General features: G+C 37.2%; 2 protein-coding genes and 1 pseudogene across 5 annotated transcripts; 1 reads left to right on the top strand and 2 right to left on the bottom strand.

Moving 5' to 3' along the window:
• The first annotated feature begins 566 nt into the window (after window positions 1-566).
• Window positions 567-10,386, top strand: LOC142520574 (uncharacterized). Of its 2 annotated transcripts, XM_075623612.1 has the most exons (14): window positions 567-2,477; window positions 2,698-2,827; window positions 3,710-3,781; window positions 4,521-4,619; window positions 4,733-4,774; window positions 6,073-6,153; window positions 6,227-6,277; window positions 6,353-6,434; window positions 6,945-7,039; window positions 8,779-8,850; window positions 8,929-9,045; window positions 9,196-9,264; window positions 9,353-9,419; window positions 9,502-10,386. In XM_075623612.1, the coding sequence occupies exons 1-14, from the start codon at window positions 790-792 to the stop codon at window positions 9,654-9,656; spliced, it is 2,820 nt and encodes a 939-aa protein (XP_075479727.1). In that variant the 5' UTR covers window positions 567-789; the 3' UTR covers window positions 9,657-10,386. The 2 variants fall into 2 exon arrangements, 1 of the variants encoding a protein (XP_075479727.1); XR_012813954.1 differs by lacking the exons at window positions 9,196-9,264; window positions 9,353-9,419; window positions 9,502-10,386 and having other exon boundaries at window positions 6,945-7,034.
• Window positions 10,387-10,742: 356 nt separating this feature from the next.
• LOC142520533 (putative xyloglucan 6-xylosyltransferase 5) lies at window positions 10,743-14,865 on the bottom strand. Of its 3 annotated transcripts, none has more exons than XR_012813949.1 (3): window positions 13,261-14,865; window positions 11,082-11,246; window positions 10,743-11,007 (listed from the first exon to the last, which is right to left on the bottom strand). XR_012813949.1 is itself a non-coding variant. In XM_075623543.1 (2 exons), the coding sequence occupies exon 1, from the start codon at window positions 14,666-14,668 to the stop codon at window positions 13,301-13,303; it is 1,368 nt and encodes a 455-aa protein (XP_075479658.1). In that variant the 5' UTR covers window positions 14,669-14,865; the 3' UTR covers window positions 10,743-11,007; window positions 13,261-13,300. The 3 variants fall into 3 exon arrangements, 1 of the variants encoding a protein (XP_075479658.1); XR_012813948.1 differs by lacking the exon at window positions 11,082-11,246 and adding an exon at window positions 12,197-12,305; XM_075623543.1 differs by lacking the exon at window positions 11,082-11,246.
• Window positions 14,866-18,408: 3,543 nt separating this feature from the next.
• LOC142520880 (uncharacterized) lies at window positions 18,409-19,755 on the bottom strand (annotated as a pseudogene).
• Between the last annotated feature and the right edge of the window lie 747 nt (window positions 19,756-20,502).

Below are 20,502 nucleotides of genomic sequence, written 5' to 3' on the forward strand. Positions count from 1 at the left end.
GCAAGGGAGAGGCTGATGACCTTGCAGTCCAAGCTACCGCCCAAGTTGATGAAAATCATCATAAAGAAATCTTGAAGGATGAGTTGGATCATCATGCATTTCAAGATTGTGCCGCATACGAGGGAATTCACATACAAGACATCAAGCTGGATTCAAATAATATATTATTGCGTAATGGGGACATCAATTTAGAATCCATGTCGGGGATATCTTATGTGTCTAGTAACTCTGTAACTGTATCTGTAAATGCCGGTATGCATGGCAATTTTGAAGAAGAGAACAAGGAAAGTCTGGAACTACCCTCTGTAATGGAGCAGAATTCTGTTGCTGATAATAATAGTCAGAAGTTGGTTAAGGGGTTCTCAACAGTCACAAAAAAGCAGTCAGTCACCAATTTAAAACCTGCTTCGGATGCTGTAAGTTTCAATAAGAAAACTAAGCAGCAAGAGTCTCTGGGTCCTCTAGCAAGACAAGCAAAGGCAAATGCTGTATCCAGGTGGATACCTACTAATAAAGGTTCTTACACTAATTCAATGCATGTATATTATCCTCCGTCAAGACATAACAGTGCTCCAGCAGCACTATCTCTTGGCAAGGGTTCTGTGCCTGGGGAAAAATCTAAATCCCCATCTGTTACTGCATCTTCAGAATCCACAGCTACAGCTGACAAGCCAATCTCATCAGGCCATGGAAAGCATTCATCTTGTCCATCATCATTAGATTTGTCACCCGTCCAAGAGGCCTCTTCCACAAGTCTACCGTCATCACCAAAGGTAGAGAGTGAGGCCTATGAACTTAGTCCAGCTCCATCATCTCCTCCTCAACCACCACCACCACCACCACCACCACCACCACCTCCACCTCCATTACTTTCATCAGCAAGCGCTGCCAATGCTTTTCCTAAAAGCTCACCACCCCCACCCCCGCCCCCGCCCCCTCCCCCTCCCCCTCCCCCCCCCTCCTTCCCCGCCGTTGCAATATTCTCAAAATACAGATTTTACTCAGTTGTCGTCTCCTACTCCATCACTGTCCTCTCAAAGTACAGATTTTACTCAGTTGTGTTCTACTCCATCACTGTCCTCGCCTTCTAAAAATGCAGACATTAGTATGAATTTGGAGGTGACTTTTCTCCCACCTCTTTCTCCACCACCACCACCACCTCCCCCACCTTCCAGCTTTTCCAATTTTCAGAACATAAGTCCAATTTTTCCATCTGTACCCCCACCTCCGCCACTTGCCCCACCTTCCAACCTTTCTATTTTTCAGAATGTTAGTCGAATTTTACCATCTGTACCTCCGCCGCCGCCACCTCGGTCATCTGGGAGTTATGTTCTGGCACATTCACCAAATTCCCCAACTCCACCACCGCCGCCACCATTTACTTGTGTATCTTTATCGCAAAGATCTTCCGTTGTAGAAATAACTCCACCCCCATCTCCGGCTTCACTTGGCGTCCAATTTAACCACCGACCACCACCTCCAGTCTATGGGGTCCAAAATTTTCCCTTATATGGAGTTCCACCTCCACCACCCCCACCTCCATTGCTTGGCACTACACCATCCCTGCCTCCTGCACCGCCACCACCTCCTATTCATAGTCCATCATTTGGGGTGCCATCTCCACCTCCACCTCCGGTACGTGCTATGACACCTCCTCCACCCCCATCTTTACCAATTAATAGAGTACCAGAACCACCTCTGCCTCCTCCTATGCTTCGGGACTCAGTGCCGTCGCCACCACCTCCCCCTTTGCCTAGGGCCCCACCTCCACCACCACCTCCTCCTAGAGGCCCAACACCTCCTCCACCACTTCTTACACGTGGAGCCCCAACACCACCTCCTCCACCCATGTCTGGTGGCCCACCTCCACTTCCTCCTGGAGGCCCAACACCTCCACCTCCACCTCCACCTCCACCTCCATCCCCACCCATGTTTGGTGGCCCACCTACACCACCTCCGCCCATAGGAAGAGGTCCACCTCCACCTCCACCTCCTCCCGGAGGCCCAACACCACCTCCTCCACCCGTGTTTGGTGGCCCACCTCCGCCCATAGGGAGAGGCCCTCCTCCACCTCCACCTCCTCCAGGAGGCCCAACAACTCCTCATACACATGGAGCCCCAACACCACCTCTTCCACCCATGTTTGGTGGCCCACCTCCACCACCTCCACCCGTAGGAAGAGGCCCACCTCCACCACCCCCTCCTGGAAGTCGAGCACCTGGTCCACCGGCACCTCCAGGACCTCCTAGACCTCCAGGTGTTGGACCACCCCCACCTCCACCATTTGGTGCAAAAGGACCAGCAGTAGATGGAAGAGGGTTGTCTGCAAGTAGTGGGCGTGCTTCACGTCCTCCTGGTATGTCAGGTGCTGCAGCATCTCGAAGATCTACCTTAAAACCACTTCACTGGAGCAAGGTTACCAGGGCATTACAAGGAAGCTTGTGGGAAGAATTGCAGAGATTTGGAGAACCTCAAGTGTATTTCTCTATCACTGCTGATTTAATTTTTTGGTTTCGATCTGGGGATTGCTTGCCTTTCTTCATTAGTTATACTAATTTTTGAAAATTTCTAGCACTTCTTTACCAATCTCCAGAAAGAAATACGTAAGATAGCATCGTGTAACAATTTTTTTTATATATTCTTTCTTTATGGCTTCTCGATTTCCTTGCTCTGCTGACACTCTGCACTGTAATCTAGTGCACCAGAGTTTGATGTGTCGGAACTTGAGACTCTATTCTCTGCGACAGTGCCAAAGTCAGATAGTGCAGGAGGCAAATCTGGTGGTCGCCGGAAGTCTGCTGGATCTAAGCCTGAAAAAGTCCATATGGTAATGTTGTATGAAGCTAATAATCGTTCTCTTACCGGAGATTTGTTTCTGGAGAAATACAGAGTTACTATATTCTAGGTGGCCATGACAGTGAGGTTGTGTTTGTGAAATTGTGATGATGTACATATAAGTTCATTGATTAAAGTTATGTATAGCTAACAACCCAAGTAGCTCGAGAACACCTAAAAATAGACTCTGGTAACAGATTGTACGTTCTTTTGTGTTATCCTCATGAAGATAGAATCTTTTTGTGAATGCACATTTATACTATTCTCTGTCCAGATATCATATCAGTATAATTTCAGTATCGGTGTTCACTATATATTGGTACGTATTCAGTCGGAAAGGAAACCTGCCCAGTGGTGATAAATTAGATTTTACTATTTTAATCATTCTAATAGCTAGTGTACTCAGCAGACATAAATTTACAGACTCTTTTGACGACCTGTACAGAGCTTGAACCAAGAACTAGAGTGTTCGGGCTTTGTTGATCATGGGAGTACAAAAACAAATCTTGGCATTTAATTGTTGATAAAGTTGTTGCTTCAAGAAAATATCCCGTGAAATGTTAATATCACAGTGTAGCATAGCCTTTTTATGTGTTTTTTTGGCATCATTTACGCTGTTGAACTTCGAATAACAGTAAGTTTGAGGTTGTTATCTCTCCCATATCAATGAGCAATGCAACCCAGATTATGTAGTTAAAAATTTCTATCTCGTTTTATTATTGTTTTCTCCCTCTGTTTTTTTGCGGTGTGTTATCTTTTGGATCATGAGGGTGTCTAATTACTGATTTGAATATGTGGGTTGGGGACTTATTTCACACTTTGATTAATTTTTTCTTGCTTTTAGTTTCTCAATTCGATGCTTTCTCTTTTGTAGGTTGACCTTCGAAGGGCAAATAATACCGAAATTATGCTTACCAAAGTGAAAATGCCACTTCCAGACATGATGGTAAGCTAATATGCTATAAGTTTCCTATTGAGTATTTTTGTTCTCAATATGTCATTTCTTTCATTTGACATCAACCACCTGTTGGACTAAAATGATGTCTTATCTCTTTCGGTGGTTATAATTTTATTATTTGAAAACCGTTTTTAGAACTTCAAATGCATCTTTTGTTTAAAATTGTCATGCATGCGTAAGGATATGAATTGTTGTGTCGAATCATTTGAAATTTCCGAAGGAATGACTCGAGGATAACAATAAAAAAGCAGCAATGGTGAAGAGGCAACAAAAGTTGACTTGAGATTTACATTCTGGTGTAAATGTACCTAATTAAGTTATATAAGAGGATATGGTGGTGTTAGAGCCAACTACTGACTTTCATAATCTGATGTGAGTTTTTATGGAGTTCGGAAGCTTTTTTTCTGCTGAATGGAGAAAAAACGTATCTCAGATTATAGAAATTCTTTGTGTGGCATATCATTTCCTTAGAACGGTGATTAATGTAATTGTGAAAAAAAGCAGCAATTAGAGAAAGTTAGATAGTTTGAAGTTAAATATTTTCAGCCCAGGCCACTCAGCTGCTATCAGAAACATGTCCTTTTCAACCCTTTCTTTTGATTCTTTTCATGTTCCAATAAGATTATATGGGTGGAGGTGATCCTACCTCCTAACTGCTTATGGTTATACCTACTAAATTACGGCTTTTCGATATTCTTACAACAGCATGGATGGTTCACTTTGACAGGCTGCAGTTCTTGCTTTGGATGAATCAATTTTAGATGCTGATCAAGTTGAAAATCTTATTAAATTCTGTCCAACAAAGGAAGAGATGGAACTTCTCAAGGTGAAGCTTATTTCCTTGTGTATTTTGACATATTTTCGTGGTATTTTCACTAATCTGGGGATCCATTATTTCCTTTTCGTTTGATATTTGTATTTCACTATTTCACTCTTTAGGGATACACGGGAGACCTCGATCAGTTGGGCAAATGTGAACAGGTGTGCAAACTGGACCATGACTTATCTATTTGCTGTTGGTTTTGTTCTAGATCTTGCTTGCCATGTTTGTGCATGTGGTGTATGGATGCAGTCCACTTCTTTTTGTCCTGGTAGCTATTGGTTTTGATTAAGTACTAGCTAATAATGGTCTGTCACGCAAAGAGGTAGGATTTTAATAGTACTCCAATGATCCGGTATTGAGATCAGCCTAAATGGAACAGTTGTCACGACATAAGAGCTTGCCTTTTTTTTTTGTTATTTGTGTTTTGACTTTTTTTGGATTTCTTTCTTCATATTAATATATAATATGTGTGTGTTTGTGTGAGTGGAACTGAGTTTGATACTGAAGCTGATTGAAACTTCAGTCAGGCAACCAGATTTTAACTGTTTATAATAAGAGCTATCCATGCCTGCATATTTCTAGAGAAACTTGTAATACTTGATAGAAATTGCTACGAGATGTCTCTGGAGACCTGATTTTGAGTACTATTGGAACCCCTTCTCTTTCTATCCACATCACAGTCCTCAAAAATACCTATCGCACTGTTTCCGAGCAATAACTTTGATTCTAGTCTCGGATGGTTTATTTGATATCTCAGAGAATTTAATCTTTCCCAGAAGTTGAGAAACACAGCACGCGTGCAGACACAAACATATATATATATATTCATGATTTGCCATTATATAGCATTGCTATGTTAGGCAACTCAAATGTAATTCCTCGTCTTATATGCTTCGAGTATACTTCATGAGTTTCTGAAGTCACGGCATGGTTAAACTTGAGGCTTCAGAAATAGCTAATCATTCACCAAAAATTAATAGACCTTCAAATGGTGAATATTTTCCATTTAGCAAGTAAAATTTCATATAGCTGTAATAGAGAAATGGTTTGTAAGGTTTTGATCAGTCATAAAAATTCTTTTTTTCAGTTCTACATAGAAATGTATTTCTGAGATAAGATTGGTTAATATCTTCTATTGTTAATGGCATAATTAATTTGGAAAAAGTGCATCTGAGGCCTTGGCAATGACGATCATACTTTTACTTTGGTTGTAACTTGTTTTAATATATATATATATATATATAAGCGTGCGTGTGCGCGTTCATGCGTGTGTTATTATTTTATACACACACACACACATGTGCGTGTGTGTGTGTTATTTTTATATTTACCTGTGTTATTTTTATATTTACCTTTCTTTTAATGTGTGTTAATTTTTTACCTTCTTTTAGAATTTAAATAACAATGTTTTTGTTTTTTCAACTTTAAATGGATGCATTGCTCGATGATCTTTCAGTTTTTTCTGGAGCTGATGAAGGTGCCACGAGTGGAATCTAAACTTAGGGTTTTCTTATTCAAGATTCTGTTCTATTCTCAGGTTTGTTGTGGGACATTTATGAAGTTTCTGATAATTTAATGGTGTGCATGCCTTAATTTGTTTTTCATCTCAGGTTTCTGATTTCAAAAAAAACTTGACAATCGTAAATTCTTCTTGTGAAGAGGTACATTAGAAATGCCAATGGTTGTTTGCTGGTTGTTTTTACATTCTTGATAACTCAACCTTTTACTTGCATTAGGTTCGACAATCCCTCAAACTGAAAGAAATCATGAAGAAAATTTTATATCTTGGAAATACGTTGAATCAGGGAACTGCCAGAGGTACTTTTTCATGAAAAAGTGTTATGTTTTAGTGTTTGGACTGTGTGACCTTGTTGCATATGCTGATACATGTCTTACCTCACTATACAAGTGAAGTTTTTGATTTTTCCATCAACCTCTGCAATTCTCAAGAATAATGATGTTCTGACCATAAAAATTAACAAGAAATGCTTACATGATTTCAACATCCGGTCACCCACGAAGCCATGTCCATTGACACAGACAAAAAAAAAAAATAGAAGAGAAAAAGAGAGGGTAAAAAACTAGTAATTCCAAAGCCGGATCATACCCTTTGCCAAGTCTATCTACCTTTTCTAATTTCTATCATATCTCTTTCCCTCCCCCCTCTTTGTAGTTGTGTGTGAATAAACTGGATCCAAAGCCCAAGCTATGAGAAGAACAAAAGGGCAAACAAATTGGATTAATATACTATAGTTGCCATATCATGTGGCAGAAAACATGAAAGATTTTACAAGAATCTTTATCTGAAATTATTGTTTCCCCATTCAGGTGCAGCAGTTGGATTCAAGTTGGACAGTCTTTTGAAACTCACTGATACACGTGCCTCCAATAGCAAGATGACACTTATGCATTATCTGTGTAAGGTATTGCCCTGTTGCTTTTTGGCCCTTTCTTTTTTTCTTAATTTTCTGTAGTAGGTCTTCCAAATACCTCCACTGCTTCCTAGGCTATACATAATATGGAGTTCAATATGATAAAATGCTATTTATTTTGTTGTCCTGCATGAATCAATCCATATTATGATTGGCCATCATCAGCCTTCCCAGTTTGAGAGTAAATCCGACTGGACCCAGTGGGTGGGATATGTATCTTCAATTTCTATATAATTAAGAAATGTTTGCTGTAATTCATTGACAATGTTTGCTTCTACAACTACAAATTAGATAAAATGTGCTAATATTTCAACAACAATCAACTAAAATAAAGAAGAATGTAAGCTCCCAGGGGTAATCCTCTGTACAAGAGAGTTCAACTCCCCCCTGGAAACTGCTAGTCCCTAGCACACGCTAGTCTCCAAACTTAACAAATTAACGGAATCAATTCCAATCTCCCTCCCATTCATTATATTTATCATCCCCCTATTTCTAGATTTTCCAAGACTCAAATCAGTCCCAAAACTTTAAAGCCCATAATAATAATGTAAAAGGTCCATAACATGGATCCCTCCACTTCTCCCAAACAATTGTTATTTTTTGTTTTACATGTCTACATATATCTTCCAAAACTGCCAGATTTTCTGAGGTGCTTCCCCTCCCATTTGTACTATAAACTATATTTGGTGCTTGGTTTGAGATTCAATGTAGAAAGAAAGACGGCAAAGGTGTGTCTACGAGAGATTGGAAAATTGGATTTCGGTGATAACTGACAAAGTTCTGCTATGAACTTGCCATAGTTTTACTTGGATTATATAAAAATAACTGGTTGAGTATGATACGGTGCATGGCTGATGGAAGGGAGATGGTGGGCCGTGGGATGGGAAAAGACTAAGATCTATCAATAAATCTTTGACTTTTTTGACAATGCTTTCGTTGGTCCTTGCAAGGTGTTTCTATGTATCACAACGTGTTTGGTGAAAAAACCATAAATTCTATGAAACCAGTTCTTCAACCTGCCGGTCCTTTCCATCTTACTGGGATAATTGTCCCAAAGCTGTTTTGTTTTAGAATGGACCGGGCAGAAAATTGGTTTCTTGTTGAATCTGGATGTACAGTCCTTTTTTTTAGAACTGAATGGACAGCCGGAAGCTTTGTTGTTATCTGTCAAACTGCTACTTTGTCTCTTGTTTCCACTCTAATGGATCCATTCTTTTCTACCATTTCTTTCTTTCTTCTTTTTTTTTTCCCTTCTCTCTCTCTTTCTACTGTAGCTCTTACACTTCCACCTGATCCATGAACTAGAATGCAGCTTCTAATGCACTTTCTTTTTACCTCCTTCCATCCACATATGACACCAATGTAGAGTGCCTAAATTTTATTTGCCTAGTGTTACTTTGTGTGACTACATGAAAAATACCTTAACAAGAAAGAGAAAGAGCTTAAATAAGTAATTACTTATGTACGAATAAGTAATGACTGCCGACATTCGTTCCGTCTGTTACTTATAGTTTCAGGTATTCCTGATTAGCACTTAGCAGGTTTCGAAGCCATGGTGTACCACGTAGAAAATTTGAGCTTTGATTCTGTAGTATGAAAAAAATTAACCCTTGGAACATCTGCACGTTTTTGCAGACTACCCTGCTTTCCATGATTTAGCCATTTACATTAGAGTGGTTAGGCATTTAGAGGAAGGTCACTAATTTGTGTTTTTTCATCTTTTATATTAGGTACTTGCATCTAAATCACCATCTCTTTTAGACTTTCACAAAGATCTTATTAGCCTGGAAACGGCCTCAAAGGTTGGTATTTATCTCTGAGTTGACCATAGATTTTAAATCACTGTAGAAAGACTTGCATAATAAGAAGTTTCTTTGTAGATACAACTGAAATCTTTGGCTGAGGAAATGCAAGCCATTATCAAAGGTTTAGAAAAGGTAAAGCAGGAGTTGACTGCTTCAGAAAATGATGGTCCTGTATCCGAAACTTTTCGCAAGGTATTATTTTTTATTTAAGTGTGCAATTCCACTATAAAACTTGAATTTTTTTTTTAATTTTGTTTTGTGGATTTTTTTCCTTGTTCTTTTATTCCAAAGATTTGAAAGCTACAATGTCTCCAGAAGATTCACTTTTATTTTCTTTGACAGAACTTGGCAGAATTTGTTAGTGCTGCTGAGATAGAAGTGTCCTCTGTAACAAATCTATATTCCACTGCCGTATGTATCCACCTGGATTATTATGTTATTAGATAACCTCACACGTGACCGTGGTAATAATGGCATTCATTAATGCTATTGTTTACAGGGAAGAAATGCAGATGCACTAGCTTTATATTTTGGTGAGGATCCAGCCCGATGCCCGTTTGAACAAGGTAGAATGACAATCTTTTCTCCGTTAACACATGACTTTTGTTAATTGTAGATCACTGAGTCAATGTCTCAACATGTATGCAGTTACTGCAACCCTCTTAAACTTTGTGAGGTTGTATCAGAAAGCTCACGAAGAAAACTGTAAACAGGATGAACTAGAAAAGAAGAAAGCTCAAAAGGAGGCTGAAATGGAGAATGCAAAGGGAATAAATCTAACCAAGAAAGGCGTAAAAGATTGAGAATTGCTTAATATTTTGAAGATTTTTTTCACATTGGTCAGCATATGATGAGTTGAGATTGTTGATCTACACTCTGCTGCTTTGACAAGCCATGAGCTTTTAATTCTACTGAACTTATTTGCTTTATGGGTTCAAAGAACATGGAGTTGGAGGACGCTGTCTGTGGCTTTACAAAACCTGAAGTCTTGCTGATAAAGAATTCGAGTAGTGAACCATGACACTTTCAGTTTGGATGGCGCAAACATCTGATTTATCACAAGCCTCAGGCCAAATGAGTTGTCGGGGGAATGATTTTGGCACTCTCACCTTTGTCGAGAGAAATGTTCCGTGTTGGTTGGATTGTTTCATCGAATTTGGCTCGATTTAGGTGCCTTGCCTTTGGGACATCAGCTTGCGAAAGGATAGACGACTCAAAGTGTAAAAGCAGATCTTTCACCAAAATGTACCACGACATTTGTACAGAGAGCATTAACCCTGTAGGTATGTCAGCACCAATTCCTTTGTTGTATCATATAAATTAGTTTAGTCATTAGTATATACTCAAGTTTCCATAAAACTTTGCTGTACAGAAGAAACTATAGAGAAGTTGTAAAGAATAGGCTTGTGCTAATTCAGTCATGTAGTTACCGTGTTTAGGCCTTAGGAATTTTGATTCATTTTATGCAAGCTCTTCGATATATTGATGCATAAAGACATTGTTTCGTGTCTGTTATGGAATATCTTTTTTTTTTGTTCGCTGACACTAATATGGCTCGAATCCATCATATAGACTGAGGGTATAACATTTGTCATTGTTATGTTGAGATCGATGAAAATTAGTCTTAAGATGTATATGGATGGTGAAGCTTATTCAAATGCTGATTAATTTAGTACGAGACTGCGAAAGATTATAGGTTCGAATTCAACATTCTCGTATAATTTCACGTTTAACTCAACGTTTCTAGTTCAAGAAGACATAATTAAACCAGCGATGTAGAATTCATTTGACAGCTACCATTGTGAGGAATCATAAAGTTGCAGTACAAGAATCCCACTTTTGTGCTCTTATCATATTGTAAACTAATCAAAGCTACTTCTGTTCCAAATACAAATCATAAAGAGTAATTAATAAACGTATGAAAAACTTATCAATCAGCATTCTCCCAAAAGCACAATATCCTTCTGGACAAGCTTGGGATAGTGATAGTTTACAGCATTCCTAAATAAAAACTTGGGTATTCGGAATAAATATGAAACATTAAAAGAACAGCTTTCTTTCCGTGTTCTCGGCGTTCTCAAAACAGTGCAACGAGATGAATTTCCAAGAAAGCCTAAAACCATATGCGGATTCACAAATCCACATACGGTGAAGCTGCATAAAAGGACAAACTTGATCAAAAAAGAATGTTCAATATGCAAGGCAGCAGTAACATGACTATTTCATACCCATCAACCAAAGGAAATAGTCAGATTTTTTTATCCTCTCTCATGCTCCACGCCCTATGTTCCATAGTTTAATAGAACAATGTTTGGGACTAAAGGAAGTTGACTCCAAGTCCAGACAGTCCCCATTGCAGGTCTCTAGAGCTCTCATATAATTGTCTTGGCACTCTGAGGAATCACTTTTTCCGTAAGAACCAAATTGTCTGCAAAAAAAGATGGCTGACATCCTAGATTCTCAACTACAAGTTGACACAGGTGGCCATTTCTTTCTGTTCACTGCTTCAAGAATGGTTAAGCCATTTCAAGAATGATATACTTTCAATATTATACTGTGTCCAACATGAAACTTGTAATTGATTTTAACACTGGTTTCCTTGTTGAGACCTAATTCTATATTTATAAATTTCTCGAGATATTTTGTTACAAAATTTTGTTCTAGCATCTATCCCTGCTTCCGGTTTAGGAATTATCATTTCCATAAGGAGGCATCAGGTATAATTCCATAAATGTAGATAATATTTTCATTAGATAGTAACCCCCGAGTTAAAATACTAATGTTCCCGCATTCATGCATGCTTAAGAAAAAAATCATTTTATAAACATAAGAGAAAAAGGAATTACCGTCAAAACAACTCAAAATTTGAGCCGATATAAACAACTACAACCAGCGGATCCACCTCACAATTATCAAAATTATTAGCTCTTACATCACAGCTATCAACATTCTTTCAATTATTTTTGTCAATAAGTTACGGAATCAACATTTGTCAGTTGCAAACCAGTGAAGTTCTGACAACAATACATAATTCTGTGCGCGAACTCTCAACCCTTAAGGCAACTATAAAAAATAAGTAACATTTTCCTGATTAAAATAAGGTTTATAATGCATATAATTCAAGATGCTAAAATTTGCTAGACGCTTGTCGGGCGCTAGACCAGCTCCTACGCCGCCTAGGCGGATTCCACGGTATCAAGAGACTTGTAATGTTTCTTAGAATAAATTTCAGCCCAAACTTCGTTAAAATCCAATTGACACCTGGTTCATTCCTCACGTTTCAGCTTAAGGCCGGTCATGATAACAGGCAATGCAGAAAAATCAAAATAAAGAAAAAAACTACCTTTAGGACCTGATTCGATTTTCTTGTGTGCGCAGAAGTATGGAGACGGAGAAGATGAGAGTGGTAAGCGCAAGCCAACAAATCATGTTTTTAATTGGGCTTTCAATACCTATAATTATTTCTTATGTCATGTTCTCATTTTAATCGGGCTTCCAAAAAAATAAAAATCTCAAAACAACTCTAAACGCCTAGGACTGTCTAGGCGCCCTTGCTACCTAGAACCTTTTCGGTATGGTCGGGAGGCGCAGGCGGCCGCCTAACCCGAGTTTTAGAACACTGATATAACTCTCAATTTATTTCTAAACTTTTGAATACATTTGAACGTGCAACGAGGTAAACATATTGTCTCATACCTATCATTTAACGGCCTAGCCAAGCATCGTCGCTGTCATTCAGAGTTTAAGAGAATGACATGGTGAGGATACTTCATTAAATAGTTATCAGATGTTAATCTAGAGATGCGATACTGAAGTCTTCCATTAAAAATAAAGTAGCTAACAAACATACATTGTGTCTAAACTCTAATCCCACAAGCTGGTTGTTGGAAATAAACACAACGGTGAAGACTAGTGGCTGATTATATCATCCATAACTAGATCTTTACCTCTTAACATTTCTGACTGCATAAGTGTTTTCAATTAGAAAACATGCCTAATATCAACAATAGATCCTATCAACATAAAAAAAGGTCAAACTATCCTTCAATGATTTTGTGACAATCTGCTAGCTTAGTATAGCTACATTTCACACTAATTATTGGACTAGCGTTGCAACGAAATGTTACTTGTTACAAGGCAAACAAATCAATTACAGCTGAACACAACAAGCTTATACTAAAATAGCATGATTTTGAAAGGATAACCAAGCTATATTGCACTTCCAGAGAATTAGTTGAATAACGAAATTAGGCAGTTACCAAAGACGTGGTCTTTCTCTATTTCCTAAATAGTAAAAACATGCTAACTACAGGTAAGTTCAAGGTAATTTATTGGTCAATAATTTCAACAACAGACTGAAAATACAAACAACTTAATTGCAAACTTGCAACTGAAAAGTCACATTACCTAACAACTTTGTTGAAGGCGGCGGTGCAGAAGCTAACTCCTAGTGTTCACCCTTTTGATGAACTGAATGTCGAAAATCAAACTGATCTACATACACCAAAGGAGTAACAGTCTCATTCCTAATCCTCTTAATATTGGGGCTGACCAATCCCCTATGCCTAAAGCCATACAAGTTCAAAACTTGATTATCCGCAAAGTTGAAAGCCCTCTCCATGCTCTTCAAACACCTCTCAACCGGATAATCCCCATAACTCCCACAAGGTTTGCAGCCAACGAAATGTGTCACAAATGGCCACCTGTCATCACCCAGTCCCGGGTGGTATTTTTCAATCATTTCCTCGTACCGGTCCACTAGACCCTCCCAATATCCGTGCAAATAAAACGAGTTCTCAACAAAAACCTTATTCATCCATTTATCGTTTTGAGAAATCAGCAAATATATCAATGCAGATTGATCATCTGCCTCGAATGCTGGCCGACCCTTCAAATTTGCCGTCAAGATCTTGCCAGCCTCCTCACGAACAGGACCCTTGGGGCCCATTGGAGCCCAAGCATCCAACAAGTCCAATGACCACTGACAATTTCGGAACAAGAAACTACCGGTGTTCAGCGCGATCCATGACTTCTGATCAAACAACAGATCGGGGTAACCATGAATAACCATATTATGATCCTTGTACTTAAATACAGGTATCTCAAATGCCATATCAGTAAACAAAGCATCACTATCCATCCACCAAACCCACTCCACCTCAGGATGAGCCAACATCAACCCTCGAATCAAAGGCAACTTAGCCCAATACCCTGCCAATTCCTTATCTAAATGAGCCATATTATACACAATCTCAATCCCATGTATTCTGCAATAATCAATCTTGTTCTTTGCAGCTTTCAACAAATAATGATCCCCGATCGCATTATCACAAGGGTTCGGTGGGGAACCTGTGACGAGCAAAATCCGAGGTTTTCCATTAACATAATTGGGAAACATCGGATTCTTTTCAAGCCATACCTTTCTGTCTCCATCCCAGTTACTGATTTTGGGCCCTAAAGCGAAAGTCCTATTCGGGTTGAAAAACTCCTCGGCTTGGTCCTCCGGGTTATCGGGGTCCTTATCCGATCGAATCTCGGCGAGGATCCGATTGATTTCTTCTTGGAGATTCTGATTTTCAGCTTCCGCTTCATAGGACACAAGGTTGCCGATACCAATCGTGCCGCGGAGTACCAGAATAGTAACGAATCCACATAGTATCGTGATCTTGATGTTGTTGAAGGTTTTACTGATCTGCCGGCCACGTGGGAGGAGAGCGGCGGCACGGACACGAGATCCGCCGTTGGAGGCGGCGGTTGTCGTCGGTAGTGCGCTAGAAGTCCGTTTCTGAGCTGCAAACGGGCTTTCAGAACCCATCAGCCAAGAAAATCAACACAAAAAACCTAGAAAAACGCAGCTTCCTCTCTCTGTAATGTGGATGCACAGACAAGGAAAGCAAGTGGGAAGAATTCACCGACCGGAATGGATTTGTTTAATGGAATACTAACGTGGGAGTGTGAGTGATGAATGGGAGCTGTTTCCGTGCTGGATTTATTTAAATTGTCTAAATTTTTTGACTCTATTGTCACCTATTATTACATGATGAGTATGTCGTAAATGTGTTCAGAAATATAAGGTGATATCAAAATCAGACACGACTCGTCAATTTCATACAGTTTAACCCAAAAAAAATTAGATTCGCGTTTGAGGTTTTCGGGTTCGGATCATGTTGGGTTGGACTTAATAGCTGACCCGACAAAAATGATCGGGTTGGGTTGGATTGGGTTCGGGTCAAAGTTGACCCGAAAATGTTAATTTTTTTAAAAAATAATATAATTAATAAATATTGCCTACATATAAAAATATTGTATGTTTGAAAAAATATTTATTGTATATTTATATCATAAATTTTCATAATTTAATATTTATTTGGAATATTTTTATTCTTTAAACTATTGTTTTTTTGATTTAGTAAATATATTTTATTTATTTATTATTTTATTTTCAAATTTAAATAATATATATGATAGAGATTTTATTATTATATGTTTAAATTAAAATATTATATTTTTTTTGAAATTTTATTTAATTTTCTTTAAAAAATTAAAAAAATTCAAAATCGGGTTGATCGGATCGGTTTGAATTCTCAGGTTGAGAATTTTCGGGTTGGCTCGGGTTCGGGTTGGGTTCGGGTCAAAAAATTTTTGAATATTACTATTGCTCAACCCGACCCAACTCACCCGAATTGTCACCCCTAGAAACCGAATCAAACTAAATCGTAAAATCAAAACCAAATCATAATATTTAGTTTTAACTAATTTTAAAATTAATAAAATCGAAAAAAATTAATTCCGCACAGGAGTTTTGACTTAAAGTAAATCGAACCAAACCGATTATAACTTGAGTCCTAAAATTTTAGGATTTTTTTTATAAGTTGCAATGTTTTTCATCTGTAAAGTATTTAAATTTATGATATTTTGTTCACGATCAAATAAAATGTTCATTCAATTTCTATTAAAAATCAATTGCTACATTTTCTCATGTAGTAAACTATGAAACTCAAGACTTAAAATTAATTATCGAAACCACACCAACACAAACCAAATTGAAATCCATGATCTGGTCTGGAATTTTGTAGAACTGAAAAAATATGGTTTGGTTCGAATTTTTATCTATTAACCAAGCCATAGTTTAACAACCCCAGTATATCCGGTGTAATTTTTCTAATTTGTATCCGATCATTAATTTTATGTAAGAGCGGTTATATGTTTTTTGTGTTTCACATGGTTGCTATTTGCCCATTTAATTAAGAATATGTCTCATGTGAAATGATCTCACGTATATAAATATGTGAGACGAGTCGATTCGGTCCGTATTTGCGATGAAAAATACTACATGTGTCATAAAAAGTAATATTTTTCTTAATTCGAGTTTGGTTTTCAAACCAAGCGGAAGACACTCAAAATAATATTTCGGAGAAATCGATTAAACATTTTGTAAAACATTTAAAATATAAGCAAGTTGAATGAGTAAAAATATTTTGGTTGAAGTATTTTATCAAACAATTGGTATGCAATATTTTGGTATTTTAAGAACTCATAAAATACTTCAACAACGTATCTTTAAAAACAATGAAAATGATAAGTAAATTCAATAAATAAATATATACGAATTTGTTTATGGATGTTCGGAGATTAACAACTCTTGCGTCACCCCTTCTTCCTCTTGGAAAGGATCCACTAGAAGACTATCATTTTTACAATACCTTGTACAAACTCATTTCAACGTAGGACTTATCTCTTGCCTAATTGAAACTCCTAGCACACTCTCGATTGTAGGCCGCTACCTCACAATCCGCATAATATTTAACGTCTCTTATGCAAGACTAGAAACACAATCTTTAATGTTTTGGTGTGAAGACCTACTCAACTAAACTCTGAAGTTCAACTCTCATGTATATGTGTGAGTGATTGTATATGAGAAATTTATCCTTTACAGTGTACATCTCAAAATGTATACTCACACAAGGGCTTATGCTCTCAATTAACAGATTTCTTCATGCTGATTGCCCATACTTGAATCCCCTTCAAAACTCTTGTTTGATCTTCAAGATGTTGTATTTATAGGCCTCAACAATGATATATACACTAAATACAATAATATGACCGTTTGAAAAGTTTCTGTACTGTTTCTGAAATTTCAACGGTCAAATTCGCCTTGCTGGACATTTTCGATAGCTTAAACTGATCAACTTTGGTCAATTGGTTCAGTTCAGCTGGTCAGCATCTCAACTGGCTCAACAGCTCAACTGGCTCAGCTCAACTGGTCAGCTGCTCAACTAGTTCAGCAGCCCAATTGGTTTAGTTCAACTGGTGTGCTGAAATCAGCTTAACTGTTTTCAGTTTGTGCAAAGCCAGTAGTTTTGTCGTCATTTATCAACATCTTAAGTTTCGATTCAGATTTTGACTTCTGCAGATGATTTGTAGATCATTGTCTTATCTATTCAACGCATACTAAATCGCTTCATTCCAATAATCGAGCTGAGAGATATAGCCAAAATACTGCAACTTCCCATACCCAACTGATTGTTGTTTTCGTACAATCAATTTTGTTATTCAGCGATCAGTTTGGCCTAGATAACATCTGATTTTGTCCCACTAACGTCAGATATGACTTGTTCCAAATTGAGTTTTATGATCAATCAAGTTGACGGATTGTCATTTGAATCATCCAGCTGAGAGATATCATCAAAACACCAAAGCTCGTCAGAAATTCAGTTTGGCTAAATTCAGTTTCAGTTTTTTTCTTGTGTTTGCAATTTCACACGTGAGTAAATATACAACAACAAGTTTTGTTAAAATCAAAATCAAGATTGCGAATATGAAATGTTCAACATAGATTTAATCTATAATAAAAATAGAAATTTTTTAGAACTATCAAAAATTAATTTTAAAATATTATTTGATGATTTTATTTCTACTTAGTTTCAATATAATATTATTTATACCAAATGCATTAATAGATCACTTACGAGATGAATATAGAAAATCAAATAATACAATTGGTATCACCTATCTCGTATTATTTAATCAAAAGTTACAATTTAACTTTAATTATCGAAATAATAATTTTTCTACAATGCTTAATGCAAAGTAAATAATTAATTTAACTATTTAAATTATAAATAAAATAAAAAAGAATATTTTTTGTAGACTAAAGTTTGAAATAGATTTAAAGGGGATTGGTTTTTTATTTAACGCATAAATTATACCATTTTGGTATAATATTTTATTTTAAAAAATTATATTTAAAAAAATCTTTTTTTTTCTTGTGTAAATTTTATATTTATTAAATATACATAAAATTAATTAAATATTTTAAAAGATTAGGTACCTTAACTTTAATAGAGTTGGGTACTTGCCATCAAGAGTTGGTATATTATCATACTCATACATCTAATTGTCCATGTTCTAATCATTTCCCTACACATCAACTGTTTATATTTGATAAAATTACATATAAAAAAGTATTTTTTCCTTGAAAAAATATAAAACTTCATATCAAATATTTATAGGATTTTTTTGTTATGAAAAAAAATAATGTCCATCCAATTAATTTTTTGATCCACATTTATGAAATCAAAGCAAGAAATTGGAACAATGGATAGATCACTTACATTCCATCTCAATCCAAACTCAGATGTGAATTACTTACAAAATCTACATGTTTTTTGAGACTGCAAATTCCCACTTTGGAAATATGTTTGAAATACAAAAACAACACATTTTTCAGGAAAAAAATGCAATGAATCTCGTTGATTTCTGGAAAAAAGGTCTCTTCACTGAATTACCAGTTCAAACCCCTTTTGCGAGAAACTTACAGTCATGGATTTCGATCCCGTGAAAGTACGTTTCCTCCTCTCGATTGGTTTGGTGTTCTGTTGTTCTGCAACTTCTGAAGAAAATGCAACCCACAATTGTATCAAGAACTAGTGTCATAGCATACAGATATGCAATGAGAAATCCCTCAAAAATCATTGTTGAGTTGAAGGCAAAAGCTCGATTATAGGATCGAACGATGCGGTACTCAAACAAGGCTTCAATGCCTGCTAAGGCCATGTTGAATGGCAAAGCCAATAATAATGCAGTTGCAGTTCTATCTTGGATCAGCACATAAGTCTTGAGGATTGAGATAAAGCCGCCGGCCTTTTCGTATCCGGATAATACTAATGCAAGATTGCATATAACATAGGCATTGGCAAGAATGATAGAGTAGATTATGCACCTAATGCCGACAAAAGTAGTGAAGATCCAGGTGCAGAAAGGGCTCCCAACATGTCAAAAAAGTTGAAGTACACGACTATTAGGCAGAAGCAAGTGGCGTTTGCGGAAAGAATGAGTAATGAGTTACAAAACTGTGTGACAAGGAGGGGGCTGAGCAGTTGAATACAAGAAGCCAACGCATGTTTCTGCTCTGGTTTTTTACGCTCGACGGCTTGGATTACGGATGCTTTGGCGAGAAGAAGAAAGGAAATGGTAAAGGGTAAGGAGAAAAGATAGTTTACAATTGTCTGAGAGAGTTTAAGATTGAGAATGGCAAAGAGCTCTGCTGATTGAGGGAACTCCGCAGCAAGAAAAAGTGACCTTAAACGGAGGTGGATTATCCGGAAAAGCGGCGACATGGGGACGATCAGCTGGGACACGAGGCACAAGACCGCGAATGGGAGGGCGAGAAGAGATGGAGTTGAGGTGAAGTACTGGTAGTTCTTCAAGAAAGTGAAGATGGATCTTCTAATGATTGCAGCTGTTTTCTCCATTGTGGATCAAGGAAAGATGAGAGTGGTGTCGATTCTTGAAATGGGCGTGTAAATAGAAGTTTTTTTTAGAAGATGGGATGTGTATTATGTGTTTAGTTGGGGTTTATGCTTTCCAATTGTGAGATACATTTAATGTGCCAATCATGCTAAAAATAAAATAAAATACAAATTATGTGGAATTATAATATGCATGGGATCGATATAAATATAGAATTCTGTTTTGGTAGTTTGGAGGTGTTGGTAAAGTGTAGTTTTTTGGTGGAATGGATTGGCCAACAACTAAAAACTAACAGCAAAAGCCTAGTTGGAGTAGTTTTAGAGCTTTGGTTTCTGCAGACTGGCTTTGTTTGGAATAGATTGGTGGCGTAAGTTGTTAACTAATTACTTTGGGATCTCCAAATCTTGACATTAGTTACAAAGGTACTGAAAATTGTCCCTTTTAAACGACCATGTTTATAGCAGCAAAATATATATATTTTATACAAAAGTTGTTTATATTGGCAACAGAATACATTTACAAATAGGAAAAAAACAAACTTCAGCTAACAGCTAGTGTGGGGTATGAAACCAACAGATCTTGTTGACAGATTAGGAATTTCCCAGAAGACAAATAACATCATAATGGTTGTGAGAACTTACAACACAAGTTAAGGGGTTTGTATTGTTGCTTGCTGTTGAAAAATGAAATGATGGCATAATAATAATAATAATGTTTTATCAAGAAACAGGATATAATCTTGGGTATAATTACTCATTATTTTACTTTGGCGATCATCATGATTTAGGATTAAATATAGGCCTAGATGTCCTTTACGTGAAGGTAAAGTTGATGGTATAAAATCCAAGCACCATGGTCCGTGGGTTCTTTTTGTTTCTATATTTCATTGTGATATAT

Source organism: Primulina tabacum, chromosome 12 (assembly GCF_025594145.1).
Source record: "Primulina tabacum isolate GXHZ01 chromosome 12, ASM2559414v2, whole genome shotgun sequence".
NCBI classification, from domain to species: Eukaryota; Viridiplantae; Streptophyta; class Magnoliopsida; order Lamiales; family Gesneriaceae; genus Primulina; species Primulina tabacum.